The 18,442-nt window shown below is 44.8% G+C and overlaps 1 protein-coding gene across 1 annotated transcript in view; it reads left to right on the top strand.

Moving 5' to 3' along the window:
- LOC126293657 (synaptic vesicle glycoprotein 2A-like) overlaps window positions 1-18,442 on the top strand; it is a 161,905-nt gene that overhangs the window by 116,350 nt on the left and 27,113 nt on the right. Inside the window, exons 7-8 of the mRNA XM_049986942.1 lie at window positions 9,718-9,887; window positions 16,964-17,128. Of these exons, the coding sequence (XP_049842899.1) occupies window positions 9,718-9,887; window positions 16,964-17,128 (335 nt within the window). The remainder of the gene's footprint in view (window positions 1-9,717; window positions 9,888-16,963; window positions 17,129-18,442) is intronic.

Below are 18,442 nucleotides of genomic sequence, written 5' to 3'. Positions count from 1 at the left end.
GCTTTCAAGAGATGAAATCAAAACTATCTGACACATACGCCCATTTTATTCGTTAGTGCTACTGCCCTCAGAAATTTAATCCCCTGAAAAAACTTTTTTAGCTATTACAAGGGTGTTTCACAATTCGTGTTACACGTTTCCAGAGGCTATGGAGGAGACTTAGTACGTAAAGTTTTACACAGGAACCCACGTCCGGAAACGTCAACCATTGACGCTACAGAGTGCCAAAGTTATAGACTCAGGTGCCTGTAAATGTATGCATATACAGTGTGATTCCGTGATGACGTTACACACTTTCTAGAACAATGGAAAAGGATAAATTCATCTACTTTAGGTAAGGGCCACTGTACTGGAAACGAAAATTATAAGCGAAAACAGTTCTGAAACATATGAGAATGGAGTACATGTACTGGCATTGATGTAGCTAAGATTGTGTGACAGGCAGAGGTGATAGCATGGACCAAAACAAGAAAAAAAGTGCTGTAAACAAGGGCTCTAAAGCTCCGAGAAGTTTTCGCTACTATGAACCAGATCTGCTCTATTGAATAAGCCCATGTTTACTGAACATTTCTTATTTTCGTCCGTGCTACCTTTTGCGGCGTAAAGTCAAGCGCGGCACGCCAGTCGGGAACGACAGGGAGGAGGAGGCTGTGAGAAGAAGTCAGCCAATCGCACACTGACCGACCTCCCTCCCAGGACGACAAAGCTCCAGCAGCGGCCCCTGTGTGAAGAGGACATGAGCGCCGCGCCCGAGTGATGGCGACCCATTTCTATTGCAGCATCAACAACAGACACTTGGATAGCAGCGTCGAAAGCAGTTCAGGACACACTTTCGTCAGTTAGAGATCAGCAGCCACTTCGAAGACTGATTATTTCGTACGTCGCCCTTTGCTTCGTACACATCTGTGTAATTGCCAGAGTTAAGTATTTGCAATTGTCTTTTTGTAATAAAACTCGTTAATACGAGTTGTTGATTGTTTTTCCAGCGATCTGAGTACGCAGGCTTCCTAGACACAACACTACGGTCTAAGCGACAACATCACCAGTACATGTATTTCACTATCAGAGGTATCGGAAAAGTTTTAACTTATAACTTTTGTCTCATTTGTTTCCAGTTCAGGAATCCTTACGTCAAATTGATACCTATCTACCTATCTATATATCTATCTATCTATCTATCTACCTACCTACCTATGTATCAAGCTTGTAACATCGTCGTGGAATCACCCTGTATGTACATACACTGATGATCCAGAACATTATGGTTCAAATGGCTCTGTGCACTATGAGACATAATTGCTGAGGTCATCAGTCTCCTAGAACTTAGAACTACTTAAACCTAACTAACCTAAGGACATCGCACACATTACTGCCCGAGGCAGGATTCGAACCTGCGACTGTAGCAGTCGCGCGATTCCAAACTGTAGCGCCTAGAACCGCTCGGCCACTCCGGCCGGCCCAGAACATTATGACCTCCTATACATATAACTAGGAATGACAGTCATGCACACGCACGGGGCGTGTAGTACCACTGAGCGTGCTGTCAGTGTATAGAAACTACACTACTGTCCATTAAAATTGCTACAAAACGAAGATGACGTGCTACAGATGAAAATTTAACCGACAGGAAGAAGATGCTGTGATATGCAAATGCTTAGCTTTTCTGAGCAGTCACACAAGGTTGGTACCGGTGGCGACACCTACAACGTGCTGACATGAGGAAAATTTCCAACCGATTTCTCATACACAAACAGCAGTTGACCGGCGTTGCCTGGTGAAACGTTGTTGTGATGCCACGTGGAAGGAGGAGAATTTGCGAACCATCACGTTTCCGACTTTGATAAAGGTCGGATTGTAGCCTATCACGATTGCGGTTTATCGTATCGCGACATTGCTGCTCGCATTGACAGAGATACAATGACTGTTAGCAGAATACGGAATCGGTGGGTTCAGGAGGGTAATACGGAACGCCGTGCTGGATCCCGACGGCCTCGTATCACTAGCAGTTGAGATGACCGGCATCTTATCCGCATGGCTGTAACAGATCGGGCAGCCACGTCTCCATCAGTGAGTCAACAGATGGGGACGTTTGCAAGACAACAAGCATCTGCACGAACAGTTCGACGACGTTTGCAGCAGCACGAACTATCAGCTCGGAGACCATTGCTGCGGTTACCCTTGACGCTGCATCACAGACAGTAGCGCCTGCGATGGTGTACTCAACATCGAACGTGGGTGCAGGAATGGCAAAACGTCATTTTTTCGGATGAATCCAGGTTCTGTTTACAGCATCATGATGGTCGCATCCGTATTTGGCGATATCGCGGTGAACACACATTGGAAGCGTGTATTCGTCATCGCCATACTGGCGTATCACCCGGCCTGATGATATGGGGTGCCATTGGTTACACGTCTCGGTCACCTCTTGTTCGCATTGACGGCACTTTGAACAGTAGACTTTACATTTCAGGTGTGTTACGACCCGTGGCTCTACCCTTCATTCGATGATTGCGAAACGCTAATTTCAGCTGGATAATGCGCGGCCGCATGTTACAGGTCCTGTACGGGCCATTCTTGATGCAGCAAATGTTCGACTGCTGCCCTGGCCAGCACATTCTCCAGATCTCTCGCCAAATGAAGTCTGGTCAATGGTGGCCGAGCAACTGGCTCGTCAGAAAACGCCAGTCACTACACTTGATGAACTGTGGTATCGTGTTGCAGCTGCAAGAGCAATGTACCTGCACACGCCATCCAAACTCTGACACAATCCCCAGGCGTATCAAGGCCGTTACTGCGGCCAGAGGTGGTTGTTCTGGGTACTGATTTCTCAGGATCTATGCTCCCAAATTCAGTGTAAATGTAATCACATGTCAGTTCTAGTATAATATATTTGTCCAATGAATACCCGTTTGTAATACGCATTTCTTCTTGGTGTAGCAATTTTAATGCCCAGTAGTGTATTACCGTACGAGTACCAAACTTGGCAGCATTAATGTCCAGAGTATGGGATGCACAATTTCTATCCGCCACCGTCCAAGTCCAACTACGGCCAACAGGTGCCGTGATCAGTCATCGTGATTCATAATCTCACACACCTGACCAGTCGCATTGCGCTGTAGTTGACGTGTCAACATGAGCTCGGACAAGGGGTGAAGCTCGTTATCAAAACATCAGTAATGCTGCAGCTGCACTTAGAGAATATCGCAGGCTGAAAAGATTACAGAAGGGTCATTTTTCTCCATCTGGTATGCGGAGCATGATGAAGTTGGAATCGACTGCAGGCGACGTTCCCGGAAGAGACCGACGACCGTTTGCAAAAAAATGTTTCAAATGGTTCTCAGCACTATGAGACTTAACATCTGAGGTCATCAGTTCCCTAGAACTTAGAACTACTTAGACCTAACTAACCTAAGGACGTCACACACATCCATGCCCGAGGCAGAATTCGAACCTGCGATCGTAGCAGTTGCGCGGTTCCGGACTGTAGCGCCTAGAATCGCTCGGCCACCGCGGCCGGCGACCGTTTGCACTACAAGTGGTTGATGATATCGCTGTTGCTGTGGCACACAACGCTGCGCATAATTCCCGACTTCAGGCAGTGCGCGTGCTGTGTCACGACAGTTGAACATCCCGTTGACCACTGTACGAAAGGTGCTTCGAAACATTCTCAAACGGAATCCGAACTAGATCCATAACGTACAGCAACTTGCACCACAGGACCCACAAAGACGTGTTGACTTCTCCACTTTCTTGCAAGGACTGCAGTTGATGCGGCTTGGCCCTGGAGCATGCTAAGGACAGACGAAGCTTATTTTTCTCTGAAGGGTGAGGTGAACACACAGAATAGCCGAGTGTGGGGATCTTCACCTCCAGTTACTGTGCATGAAGTTCCTCTGTACAGTGAATGTGTTACCGTATGGTGTGGCTTCACGGCTATGTTCATCATTATTTTTTGAACAGATTGGTGCTCAAGGATCGAACATGTGCAGTGTGACTTGCCAGCGTTAGTGGCATGTGCTTCACCAGTATGTCATACCCGCCCTAAAGAGAGAGAGACGCATTGAACTCAAAAGTTTTCATGCAATATGGGGCCCTACTGCATATCGTTTGTGAAATTCGCCTGCTTCTCCGAAACACGTTAGGAAACGATCGAATTACCAGCCGATCGTTTCCAAATCCTTGGCTGGCACGGTCACCTGATCTCACTCCTTGTGATTTCTGTTTGTGGAGCCACCTGGAGGACAGGGTCTACCAGGGAAAATTCACACACGTGCTGATCTGAAGCGCAGCATATCGAGAGACGTAGCCGGCGTACCTACGAACATGCTTTGTTCCGCCGTGCAGATTGCAATCCTGCCCTTCTGGAGATTGACGGGCGCCATACGGAATCTCTTTTGTAGCAGCAATGGTACTGGTATGTAATGGTATGATTAAAAGTGTTTCAAATGGCTCTGAGCACTATGGGACTTAACATCTGATGTCATCAGTCCACTACAACCTAGAATTACTTAAACCTAACCAACCTAAGGACATCACACACATCCATGCCCGAGGCAGGTTTTGAACCTGCTACCGAAGCGGTCGCGCGGTTCCAGACTGAAGCTCCTAGAATCGCTCGGCCACTGCGGCCGGCTTGTTTCAGTTGAACTGATTCTACAGTATTTGTCTTCGACATGTCCTTGACATTAATTCTATAAAGTTTGGTCCTCGTACAGTAATTAGTTTCCGCGCTATAACGTGTTAAATAGGGAAAGATTAGTTATAACCACGTGTTGTGTACATAGTTCCGCGTAGTCAGCGTGTACACAACTTTCCAACTAGAGCGCGCCCCGCTAAGCACAACAGCGCAGCGCTCGTCCGTCTCCGCACTACGAGATGGCGCTGCCATAAAGACGGATCAAATTCTGCTTCCGTCGATCCGCGTATTAATATGTAACGCAGCCAATGAGATTGCTGCTAACGTAAAATCTTTTCTCCTCGCACATCACACTCGCGCAGTGATACCTGAACGCGCGAGGCATTATAACAAGTGTACAGACCTCCGATAAGCAGTCTGCATTAGTCTGCATTTGTCTGCATTAGTCTATAGTCAAGTTCCAGCCTGCGCCTAATAAGGTTATCATATTCCTGTATATAGCCATGAAGAGAAATGTATGGACACTTTGTCAAGTATCAGAGATATGTGGGAATAAGATTAACGTACCAAGACTAAAGGAACTTCAGATTGTCAATTGTAAATAGCATCCAGAATCAAGTTAAGTAAGGTTTATGGTTTTTATTATTTTAATAAATGTGTGTGAAAATTAATCAAGTTCCGTTTAAAATTGGTCAACGTCAATCTGCTACTCTAAGCGTGCAAGTTGCAATTCTATCGTCTGACCTAACGGCAAAATATAGACACACCACGATAAGACCACGAGATATATTTCTGACACTCGCCTACTTCGTTAGAGCGACAAGTCAAATAATCTGATGGTGTGTGTACCGAAGGTCTTACAGTACACACACCACACCACCTGTTATCTGAGTCTGTTCGAACAGCACAAGCATTTCGGAAACTGCACGACTTGTCCATTGTTCGAGGACTGCTGTGGTGTGTGTCTTCAATACGTGGGGAAACCAAAGTGAAATCACGTCCAGACATCGTGGAGTTCGGCGGCCACCTCTCAGCACAGATGTCGGACGTCGTAGGCTGGGCAAACTGGTAAAACAGGTCCGGCAGCGAACTGTGGTGGAACTAACATCAGACTTTAATGCTGGGCAGAGTACACGTGTGTCTGAACACACAGTTCACGCAGTAATCCTAACCAGGGGCCTCCGCAATCGACGACCCGTGCATGTGTCAATATCAACACGACGACTCCGACAATTACGGCTGAAATGGGCGCTGGACGATGGCGTAGTACCAGAACGTTGCACGGTCTGATGACTCCCGACACCTTCTTCGTCATGCCAATGGGAGGGTGCGAATCCGTCGTCTTCCAGGGGAACACCTCCTCGACACATGTCCTGCGAGATGGAGACAATCTGGCGGCGGTCCCACTATGCTCTGGGGAACATTCTCGTGGGCTTCCATGGGTCCAGTAGGCACCACGACGGCCAAGCAGCATCGTACACTCGTTGCAGACCACGTGCACCCCTTCATGACTAACACCTTTCCCGAAGGCAGTGGCATTTTTCATGAACGTAATAAGCCATGTCATAAGGCCCGGAGTCTGATGGAGTGGTTCGAGGAACACAGGGGTGAGCGCATCACCCCCTTCCCCGTAATTTACGGGAATTGCGTGTGTGCACATTTGGCGCCAACTCCCTCCAGCGACCTTCCAAGGTCTCACTGCTTCCATGCTACGACGCAATGCCTCTGTTATTCGTGCCACAGGCGCACATACTGGCTATTAGGTAGCCTGATAGCTGTTCAACTGTACCTACATTTCCATAAGACGCTGAAAGCCTGTAACCTTAACAGCTGGGTTGTCAGTAAGTTCTGGGTTTCCGTGGTTTGCCTCCAGTAAGTGTCGTGGCTGAACCCCGTGGAGAGAATTTGAACTCCTACTTGATATGTTGATCTTCTGGGTTTGAGGCATTTGCTATGCAAAGAGGGGCTGATTCGTTTTTAGAAACGTGGCAATGGTTCTAGAGAGCTGCCTTTCGACTATGGTGAGCTGGATACATATTAGACAGTACTGGCAGCCATGGCAGTGGAGCCCTGCCTTTCATAGACCGTTACCCTGAGTGCAGCTAGACATCAGTTAGTACCCCCGGCGTCCGCCCCCCCCCCCCCACCCCCATCATCTCCCCCACATTATTACCAACTTTAGCAGCTAATGAAACTGCTGGATGAAAGATCTTTCTTGAAACATTTTTATTTTTAAAATTATGAAAGATGGATGATAATTAGTTTGTGTGTGTTAGAATGAACGACGAAGGAATTCGAGCTGAATCGCTAGTGCTCCCCACAACTCCTTCTCAGAAAAGAAAGCTAACCATCCACAGTGGGGGTAGACACTTCTTACAAAATATACTTCCCCTCCATTACTCTTTTCCATAGCGGCACTTGCTTGACCGCCGGCCGCAGTGGCCGTCCGGTTCCAGGCGCTACAGTATGGAACCGCTCGACCGCTACGGTCGCAGGTTCGAATCCTGCCTCGGGCATGGATGTGTGTGATGTCCTTAGGTAAGTTAGGTTTAAGTAGTTCTAAGTTCTAGGGGGCTGATGACCTCAGAAGTTGAGTCCCATAGTGCTCAGAGCCATTTGAACTTGCTTGACCCGCACTGCAACCCCATGGAGAATCAACCAAGCTAAAATGTGTGCGGTATAATTACTGTTCGTAAATCATTACGTTGCTGCACTCCTTACTTCTCAACTAGCAGAAATTGGAAGACTTCTTCTGTTAATACTTTGTGCCAGACCACAGCCACTGATAATATCAGTAATAATAATAATATCAATAATAATAATAATAATAATAATAATAATAAGCACTCAATACACTTACATGATCACAATGCCACAAATATAGAATACATCACATACATTCAGCAACAGAAAGATTCACATTAAGCAGAAAGGAAGGAGGAAGGGGGTTTATCGACATAAAAAACGTACATTACGGACAGGTAGACAATTTAAGAAAATTCTTTCTAGAACGAGCAGAAACTAGCAAAATACACAAAGCAATCGCTCATATAAATACATCGGCTACACCATTGCAATTTCATAACCACTTCTACAACCCTTTAGATCTCATAACATCAACAGATACGAAGAAAGTAAATTGGAAAAGGAAAACACTACATGGCAAGCACCCGTATCATCTAACACAGCCACACATCGATCAAGACGCATCCAACACTTGGGTAAGAAAAGGCAATATATACAGTGAGACGGAAGGATTCATGATTGCAATACAGGATCAAACAATAAACACCAGATATTACAGCAAGCATATAATTAAAGATCCCAATACCACAACAGATAAATGCAGACTTTGCAAACAACAAATAGAAACAGTAGATCACATCACAAGCGGATGTACAATACTAGCAAATACAGAATACCCCAGAAGACATGACAATGTAGCAAAAATAATACATCAACAACTTGCCATACAACAAAAAGTAATAAAACAACACCTTCCCACATACAAGTATGGACCACAAAATGTAGTGGAGAATGATGAATACAAATTATACTGGAACAGAACCATTATAACAGATAAAACAACACCACATAACAAACCTAACATCATACTCACCAATAAAAAGAAGAAATTAATACAACTAATCGAAATATCCATACCAAATGCAACAAATATACAGAAAAAACAAGAGAAAAAATTGAAAAATACATCCAACTGGCTGAGGAAGTCAAGGACATGTGGCATCAGGATAAAGTTGACATTATACCAATTGTACTATCAACTACAGGAGTCATACCACACAATATCCACCAGTACATCAACGCAATACAGCTACATCCAAACGTATATGTACAACCACAGAAATCTGTAATTATTGATACATGTTCAATTACCCGAAAGTTCCTAAATGCAATGTAACATATACCGTACTGTTAAAAGGAAGTCACGCTTGATCAAGGTCCGCGTCACTTTTCATTTTTAACCAGACATAATGTCTGAGAAAGGAAAGATAATAATACTGTTTACAGCAGTATAGTAGCTCTTACTAAGTCTCTTCTGTGTCGTACTGTCAATTCAGGATGAAGATCGAAATTCGAGAGGCCCGCTTACTGGCGAAACAGCCGTTTAGTTTGAGGAAGAAGATTATAGAGGCTATAGTAATAGCCAAGCGACCCGACAATATGAATAGAGAAGACGGGTACCGACTCCCGGCGTCTTGGCTGCCAGCAGTGACAGGAAGGACAGCTCTTGCACAGTAAAAGGCGCGCAAGAGGCTACAGCGGTGGAGGGTACACAGAGCGCTGACGCGGGCTAGTCGATACAAGGCAGTTAGTGGACAACGCTACGCTGTAGTCACCACTCAGTCTCCTACTCACCGATTTCCACCAATGGCAAGCAGTAAAGGAAACTCCAATGGAAAACGCCTATTTCCGCCAATGACAACAGGCAATGCAAAGACCAATACAATGAATTCCCAATACCCTTCCTCTTCATCCTCACATCCAATGACAGCACTCCTCCATAGTATATAAGTAACCAAAGTAGTGTTCATTCAGGAGTTAGCAATACACCCTGAGGAAGTCGCCTTGCAACAGTCGCCAGAAGAATTTTATTAATACGGCACAAAGATATGTGTGTAGTGGATGGACTATATGAGAAACCTGTAACCCCCACCGCATTAATGCTGCTAATTGAGAAAAAGTATTTATTGGTAACTTATTTAAACGACATTAGAGTCTTACAAAATTGTGACGACCTTCTGAAAATAAATTAGTTTCGTGACTGAAATAGTATCGAATCTTTTAGTTCTTACCCCCTCAGAAATTTCATTTTACCCCTCAGGAGGTAATCAGGCCCCAGGTTCGGAACCACTGTACTAGAGATTATTGACAGTCGATCTCCCGACACAGCATTCACGAATGGAGCAGAGAAGGAGGGGAAGAGATATTGGTACTAGAAGTACCCTCCGCCATACACCGTAAGGTGGCTCGCGCAGTGTAAATGTAGATGAGGTCCCCAGCAGCGCGTCGTGTGTCGCTGGGACGCCGCTGACCTCTCTGCCCGTACCTGTGTCCAGGTGGTTGCCCTGCAGGGGGACGCGCTGACGTCATCGCCAGTGGGCGTCAACACCAAGTCGCCGCTGGCCATCGCGCGCCACATGTGGAGGCAGACGGTCCCGCTCTTCAAGCCGCCTTACCTCCTCTACACCGTCGTCGCCTGCTTCATTCAGTTCGGGCTCTACGCCAGGTGGGTGTCGCCTCCAGTTAACGTAGTCGTAAGTGTCTGATCCAGTCCAGGTGTCATCAATTTTTGCCGTAGATGTCCCGACTTTGGACCGTTCGAGCCTGTAAGAGTAGTGTGCTTTACGCTCCAGTACTGTTTGAAGACCTGGTCGATGTTAGTGTCACATTGACGTTTCATTCAAAGGTGGTAGGCCCCGTTTGCACTCAATTCCAGAGTCCAACAATATGGAACACATTCTCACGTTCATGACTGATTCAAACAAAGGCTCTTTTAACGACACAAACTAGAACATCTTCACCTAAACTATTCCGCAATTCACACATAAGTGCATGGCAGAGGGTTCATCGATTCACTTTCATACTGTATCTCTACCATTCAACTCTCGAACACTGCGCGGGAAAAACGAACACTTAAATCATTCCTTGCCAGCCCTCATTTCTTTCAATTTGTTAAGATGATCATTTCTTCCCAGTAGATGGACGTTAGTAGGATACATGGATATGTCAAAGAAACTGGTGTAGGCATGCATATTCAAACACAGAGATGTGTAAACAGGCAGAACACGGCCCTGCGGCCGGCAATGCCTATATAAAACTGGCGCAGTTGTTAGATCGGTTAATGCTGCTACAATGGTAGTATCAAGATTTAAGTGAGTTTGAACGTGGTGTTACAGTCACGCACGAGCGGTGGGACACAGGTGGCGACGAACTGGAGATTTTCCAGCACGACCATTTCACGAGGATAACGGTAATATCACGAATCTGGTAAAACATCCAAACTCCGACATCGCTGCTGCCGGAAGAATATCCTGCAAAAACTGGACCAACGACGACTGAAGAGAATCGTTCAACGTGACAGACGTGTAACACTTCCGCAAATTGCTGCAGATTCCAATGCTAGGCCATCAACAAGTGGCAGCGTGCGAACCATTCAATGAAACATCGCCGATATGGGCTTTCGGAGCCGAAGGTCCACTTGATGATTGCACGACACAAAGCCTTACGCCACGCCGGGACCCATCAACATCGACATTGGACTGTTGAAGACTGGAAACATGTTGCCCGGTCGGACGAGTCTCGTTTCAAATTTTATTTAGCAGATGCAGGGATATGGAGGCAACCTAATGAATCCATAGACCCTGTATGTCAGCTGTTCAAGCTGGTGGAGCCTCTGTAATGGTGTGAGCGTGTGCAGTTGGAGTGATATGAGACTCTTGGTACGTCTAGATACTACTCTAACAGGTGACACGTCCTGTCTGCTCACCGGCATCCATTCATGTCCATTGTGCATTCCAACGGACTTGGGAAACTCCAGCAGGACAATGCGACACCCCACTCGTCCAGAATTGCTACAGAGTGGCTCCAGGAGTTCAAACACTTCCGTTGGCCACCAAACACCGCAGACATAAGCGTATTTTGGATGCCGTGGAATATGCTGTTCAGAAGAGATCTCCACTCACTCGTACTCTTACGTATTTATGGACAGCCCTGCAGGATTCATGATGTCAATTCCCTCCAGCACTGCTTCAGATATTAGTCGAGTCGATGACAAGTCGTGTTGCAGCACTTCCGCGTGCTCGCGAGGACCCTGCATGATATTAGGCAACTGTACCAGTTTCTTTGGCAGTATATTGTCGTATTCAGAGGAGAAAGCAGGAGCCTGAAATTTCATGAAAAGATCTCGTCGCAACGAAGGATGCCTTTGTTTTAATGATTGCCTCCCAAACTCGCGTGTCTTGTCCATGACAGTGTCTCCCTTATTCTGAAACAACACAAAACGAGCTGCCCTTCTTCGAACTTGTCCGATGTTTTCCATCAGTCCTATCTGGAAAGGACGTCCCAATGTTCAGCAATACTAGTGCAGAGGACGAACAAGCATAGCCTAGGAAGTCTCTTTAGTGATCCTGTTCCGTCTTGTACGTACTTTGCAAATAAAATGTAGTCTTCGCATTACTTTGCCCACAACATTATCTGTGTAATCGTTCAGTTGCAGTTGTTCGTAATTGCTGTTCCTAGCTATTTAGTTGCACTGACTGCTTTTAGGTTTTTGTGATTCACCATGTAACGGAAAATTAATGAATTCCTTTTAGTATTCATATGAATGAAATCAGACCTTTAATTGTTTATGGTCAATTGCTACTTTTCGCGAAGATTCTGTAACTTACCAAACGATAGCGTTGGTACCTTGATAGAGACAATAACAAACACAAACACACACACAAATTTCAAGCTTTCGCAACCCACGGTTGCTTCATCAGGAAAGAGGAAAGGAGAGGGGAAGAGGAAAGGATATGGGTTTTAAGGGAGAGGGTAAGGAGTCATTCCAATCCCGGGAGCGGAAAGACTTACCTTGGGGGGGGAAAAGAGAAAGGTATACACTCGCGCACACACACATATCCATCCGCACATATACAGACACAAGCAGACATATGTAAAGGCAAAATGTGGAATGTTGTCTGAATTTTTTTGCATTTGGTTTCGATCTTCTGGTGACTATACCAGACGATAAACGAGAACATCATCGGCAGACAACCTAAGGCGGGCTGCTCTGTTTTCTCCTAAATCAGTTGTATACATAAGGAACAACAGTGGGCCTAAAACATTACCTTGTGGACCACCGGAAATCACTTTTGTTTTACTCGATGACTTTTCGTCAATTACTGCAAACTGCGACCTTTCTGTCAGGAAATCGCGGATGCAGTCGCATAGCAGAGATAATACTCCATAGGCACGCAACTCGATTAGAAGTCGCTTGTGAGGAACGGTGTCAACAGCCCTCTGAAAATCTAAAAATATGGAATCAGTCTGAGATCCCTGTCGATAGCACTCATTACTGCGTGATACTAAAGAGCTAATTGTGTTGCGCAAGAACTATGTATAGTGAACCCATGCTGACTATTTGTCAATGTTTGAACACATTGTATGTTCCAGAATCCCACTGGAAATCGACTTCTGCGGTATGGGGCGGTAATTCAATGGATTAGTCACATTTCCTTTCTTGAGTATTCATGTGACCTGCACAGCTTTCCAGTCCTTAGATATGGATCCTTCGTTGAGCGAGCGATTTTATATGATTGCTAAATATGGGGCTATTACGTGAGGATACTCCGAAAACAACCTAATTAGTATGCACTCTGGGCCAGATGACTTGTCTTAATGCAAGGGTTTGAGTTGGTTGGGTACACTGAGAATATCTGCGTCGAAGTTATTCGAGTTTGCGGAAGTTCTTAACTGAATTCTGGAATATTTACTTCATATTCATTGGCGAAGGAATTTCGGAAAATTCCGTTCAATCGATTACATATCGAGGCATACAGTTGCGAAACGTCATGAAATCAAACGAGCACACAAGGTCAAACCGCTACGGTTTATTGGGAAAGTGTAGCGCTCCTGTAAAGGATACTATGTGCAGATCCAGTCTTGAGTACTGTTCGAGTGTTTGGGACCTGCACCATGTCAGGTTAAAGGAAAACACCAAAGCAACTCAGACATGTGATTCTAGACTTGTTACGCGTTCATTCGATAGAAATGAGAGTGTCACAGTTCCCCATGATCTTATACGGAAATTCTTGGAGAGAAGAAGACGGTCATTCATGGAAAAGTCGTGACGAATTTTAGAGATCCAGAAGTTGCGAGAGACTGCAGAACGACTCCATTCTGTGCGCTGTTCACCGCACACAAGATCGAGAAAATTATGGCTACCAGTGTTCGTACAGCGATGTACAGGGCACGATTTTCGGTTTACGAGGGGATCAGGAAAGAACGTGTCTAACAATAAAACAAATCATCCTTAACCATATACGATATGGTGGGTTGCTGAGTATGTGTATAGACATACACTGCCGGAAAATAAAAATGGAACACTATCAAGGACAAAGTCAATTTACAAGTGATTTGACATGGAGTTCATCTTTCATCATTGTAGGAGTATATGATTACAAATTCAGACCAAATGAACCACGTGTGTCAGATTAAAAGATGCCCAAACAGTCGTATCAGTAAACAGCATACCCCCGTCTGGCAGCAGCGCACGTGTGTTTTCTCGCAAGCAAACGATCATAAAGGTGCTTGCTGAATGGCAACCTGCAATAGACGGTCACAGGCATCTTGCACCTGGTGATTTTGCTGTGCAGAGTAGTTGTTATACACTATAAAGACGTTCTCTGTCCTGATGAAAAGGCACATCACCTTCATGTCGAAGAAATAGCGACAGTGCAGTGTGCAGTGTAGCTGACATTTCTTTCTCATCATACTAAAACACCATATCTCACTGTGACTTGTAAAACAGTGAAACCTGGTGTGGGAACTGTGCATTGTACACTCTGGAATAGGGGGCTCACCAAGTATACGCAATACATGTGTCCATCCATTGCTCGCATACAAGCAGAACCTACTGTCATCGTTCAAGACAACAGAGCATCATTACACTCTCCAGTCGACTCTTTCATGACAACAGAGTAGCTGTGCTCGGCGATATCCTTGTGATAGGCCGGCCAGAGGAATGCATGATCAGACTCCAGTTGCATATAGGCTGGCCTGGCCAGAGGAATGTGTGATCAGAGTCCTGTTGCATATAGGCCGGCCAGAGGAATGTGTTATCAGAGTCCTGTTGCATATAGGCTGGCCAGAGGACTGTGTGATCAGAGTCCTGCTACCAGACAGCACTTAATGGTTATTGATTACACAACAAGTGAAACATGTGCCAGTATTTCTTACAAGGCTGATGTTCAGTTGGCCATTGCTGTTGGCAATGGACCTGTGTCTGTCATCCAGAGCCTGGTGTACAGGTGTGGACGTGTTCCACAGACCACTGTTGAAAGTAACGATGCGCCGCCGATACGTTGTGCCCAACATGTGCTGCAGCTGATCAACACGTCCATCCATCTTCCTGCAGGCCCACATTGCAATCCTGTTCCTTTCAGATGGGTGAAGCTGTTCCATAGGAGTATGTACTCGTCGCCAGTGCATGGTTCTACCCTAGAGTCAATGATGCAAACACTACTCATCTCTAAACACTGACAGTTACAGCCTGTAGAGTGAAAACAGAAGGAGTCACAGGTAGGCGTTCTGATCGCCGATAACCATGACTAGAGAATCACTAACTCTACATTCACTCAATATCCACATATATCAATGAGCCTGGTCCTTGAGGGTCTTTCATGTACATCTGCATCCACACTGCCAGAAGAAAATGCAAAACTCAATCATTTCTTAGTGCCCAGCACACCAGAAGAATGGAGCATCTCAGCCCTATAACTTCCCATCCTGAATTGAACCATTCATATCATATGGTGAACTCTGTATCTGCAAGCACAGGTTCCTGCTAATATCACGTGTCTACCAGCAACAGTTTTGGACGTTAAACCTATACATTCTTGTTGGAGCACAATAATGTCCCCATCTTCAAGTGTCACAGCTATGCATAATAGAGAATAGCGTGATGCGAGCAATAACACTGATCTGATGTATACATACGATTTTCTCTGGCAGCCACACCTTGGCCTTGGAAGCGTCATCGTTTCAGTACCGAGGAGTTTATTGACATGGCTACTGGCTGATACTGAAGCAGTGTTAGTTTTGTGACCGATTTGCACATGATGTGACGGTGCAATCTCACATCACAAAATGGTTCACACTTTGGATCCAATCGACAGGCAAACAGGTTTGCATTTAAACTTAAATCTCCTGACTGTTCCTTCATCGTCACAAAACTGAGAAATGTAGCTGATGTGAGAGATTCACCTGAGCCAAATGCAGGGCGCTGTGCATCGAAATCTACAGCTGCAGCTGCTGTGCAATGGTTGGAGCAAAGTGTTCAGAGAATTCTTCGGCGAGATCTTTAGGTGCAAACACTACAGTACACTGATCACACAAGAACTGAATGTCACGAATTTTTAAATTTATATGATGTTGAGTCGAGACGATGTTCTGATTGGAACGAAGGCAGAGACAGGCAAATCTGCGGCTCCTCGCAGTCCTTTCTGTTCTGCTTCAGTGTTTCCGTTTGCAGATTATTGCCTGTGGGCACGAAAATGTGATACTGTTTCTTTTTGCTTCAAAAATACCGTTATAATCAAGTAAATATTAAGGTACCACAACACAAGGTGTTTAATATACGTTGGGAACCAGAATCTTTTTCAGAGTAGCGATTGTGCCTCCTAATTTAGTAAGTTACATTTATCTGGTGAAAGAAGAGAGAGAGAGAGAGAGAGAGAGAGAGAGAGAGAGAGAGAGAGAGAGATTAAGATGAAAGTAAATATCTAGTTATCAAAATAGTATAGCCAGTATTTATCATATTTTCTGACACAAAATGTATTTTACATGTCATCCTACAAGGGGTCGACATAGCATTATATATACATACCTCTTGCATTGTAGATTGACATGAAAAATATATTTTGTAACTGAAAAATAGAAAAATGTGACACATACTGATTTACTGATTATTTTGAAAAGTATATATTTACTTTCATATCTATGTAAATATGAAAGTAATAGTGTGTGTGTGTGTGTGTGTGTGTGTGTGTGTGTGTGTGTGTGTGTGTGTGTGTGGAACAAAGTGTAATCATAACATATTAACTATCACCTCAAAGAATTAAGTTATGTAAGCTACCTTCTATTTCAATTGACCCAAAACTTCCAGGCTAAGAGACCATGGTTCATGTATAAAAGTACAATATTTTCTGACATTTCATCTTCAACTGCGGGAGACCTCTTCAGAGGTATAACAGTGTATTCGCTGCTCTACTCTGAAGGTATCTCTCACAGTCGGAGACAAAACGTCTGGTGATACTTTAATACAACAACCATAGCCTCTCACCTCAGCAATTTAACTTTGTCTGCTGTGTTTGGTTTCAATTCCACTTTCAATGTGCAGTGATATCAGTGCATACCAGCACTGCAGATGTGTACCACCCATATAAACAAGAGATTCATTACACAGTTTTCATTTTTATGAGTTCATAATCATGACTGGCTGCTCATAGTGACCCATTCTTCATAAAAGCAAGTTGTGAAAATGTGAGCCAGAGAACATGCAGGTACTCACGAACCATTTCTCACATGTGCAATATCCTGCAGTTCCAACGGCTTCCTCATCTGGCTGCCAGAGTTGCTGAACCGCATGGGCCAATACAGTGAGGCCTACCCCAACCACCCTGCCACTGTGTGTGACGTCATCGCCGTGCTAGCGGGCCAGCTGCCACCACCAGTCACTGTGGAACTGCTCCAGGCTAACTACTCCAGGTAAGCTCCGTGTGCTATGCAAAGGGTGAAGGCAGGAGCTCAGAAGCCATCCCTAGTGGAGCTGTTTGGTGTGTGCTCAGCTCTCGTCTGTTAGTGTCCCACTGAGGTATTCAATAAACTTCCTCGATGTTGTGGTCTTCAGCCTGAATACTGGCTTGATGCAGTTCTCCCCTGCCCTGTGCAAGCCTCTTCATCTCTAAATAGATACTGCAAAGTATACACATTTAAACCTGACATTCATAGTCAAACCTTGTGCTCCTTTTACAAGTTTTATCCCATACACTCTCTCTACCATCAAGTGGGCTATTTCTTCATGTCTCACAATGTGTATTATCAATTGATCCATTTTTAGTCAAGTTGGGCCATAAATTTCTTTCCTTCTCCAATTCGATACTGAACCTCTTCGTTCTCTTCTAGCTATCAAATCTTCATCACCGCATTTCAAACGCTTGAATTCTCTTCTTCTCTACTCATATGCACGTTGGCGTCCCATATAAGTCTACATTCCAGAGAAATACTTTTAAAAAGACTTGCTAACACACCTGCAATAGATGCTGTCAAACATCACCTGTATACAAACACTTCTCTAGTTGTAACCAGTCTGCATTTTATATCCTACCCAATATGGCTATCAGTTACCGAAGTAATAAATTACCACTCGAAAAATACTTCTGCTGGAGCACAAAAAATGCGAATATTCCTCTTTAAAAGACTTCGTCAGAAACTTGGGGAACCAGCTACCTCACTACCCATTTCATCTTGCTTAACAAATATTTTGATAAGCGAACATATCGGCACTTTGTTGCAAATTCTTTCACTCAGTCTCTCTTTGTAGTCACGATTTCATACTCGGCATATCCCTGTCTATATGTATCTCTTACCCACAGTCTCTTTTTTTCTCCCATTTATTCGCAGTGTATCCCACTGCCACTGTTTCCTCTCCCACTTACACTGTCTCTTTTAGTTTTTCAATCCCAATGCCACTGCCTCCATGATATCTTGGCAGCTCCAAAATTCTGGGAGGTTCGACTTACTCTTACCCCTACACAGACGTATTCAAAAATTTTGCTCCAAAATACGCTCTCCCCTATACCTATGTGTTATAGTTCGAATGTCTGGATGGGTCAAAACCGCTCGCCCCCCCCTCCCCAATCTATGCATTGTCTCCACTCTCTGTGTTTTTCATTTCCACTATGTCCTCTCTCTTTTGATTCCATTGCTTCTGACTCCATTCCCATCTCAGTTTCATATCAGCGCACACACCGGTGCAGAGTGAAAATTCATTCTGGAATGACTGTTTTACATAGACTACAT

This window comes from Schistocerca gregaria, chromosome 10, assembly GCF_023897955.1.
Source record: "Schistocerca gregaria isolate iqSchGreg1 chromosome 10, iqSchGreg1.2, whole genome shotgun sequence".
Classification (NCBI taxonomy): Eukaryota; Metazoa; Arthropoda; class Insecta; order Orthoptera; family Acrididae; genus Schistocerca; species Schistocerca gregaria.
Note: the sequence above shows the minus strand (reverse complement) of the source record. Positions and strands in the feature narration are given on the sequence as shown.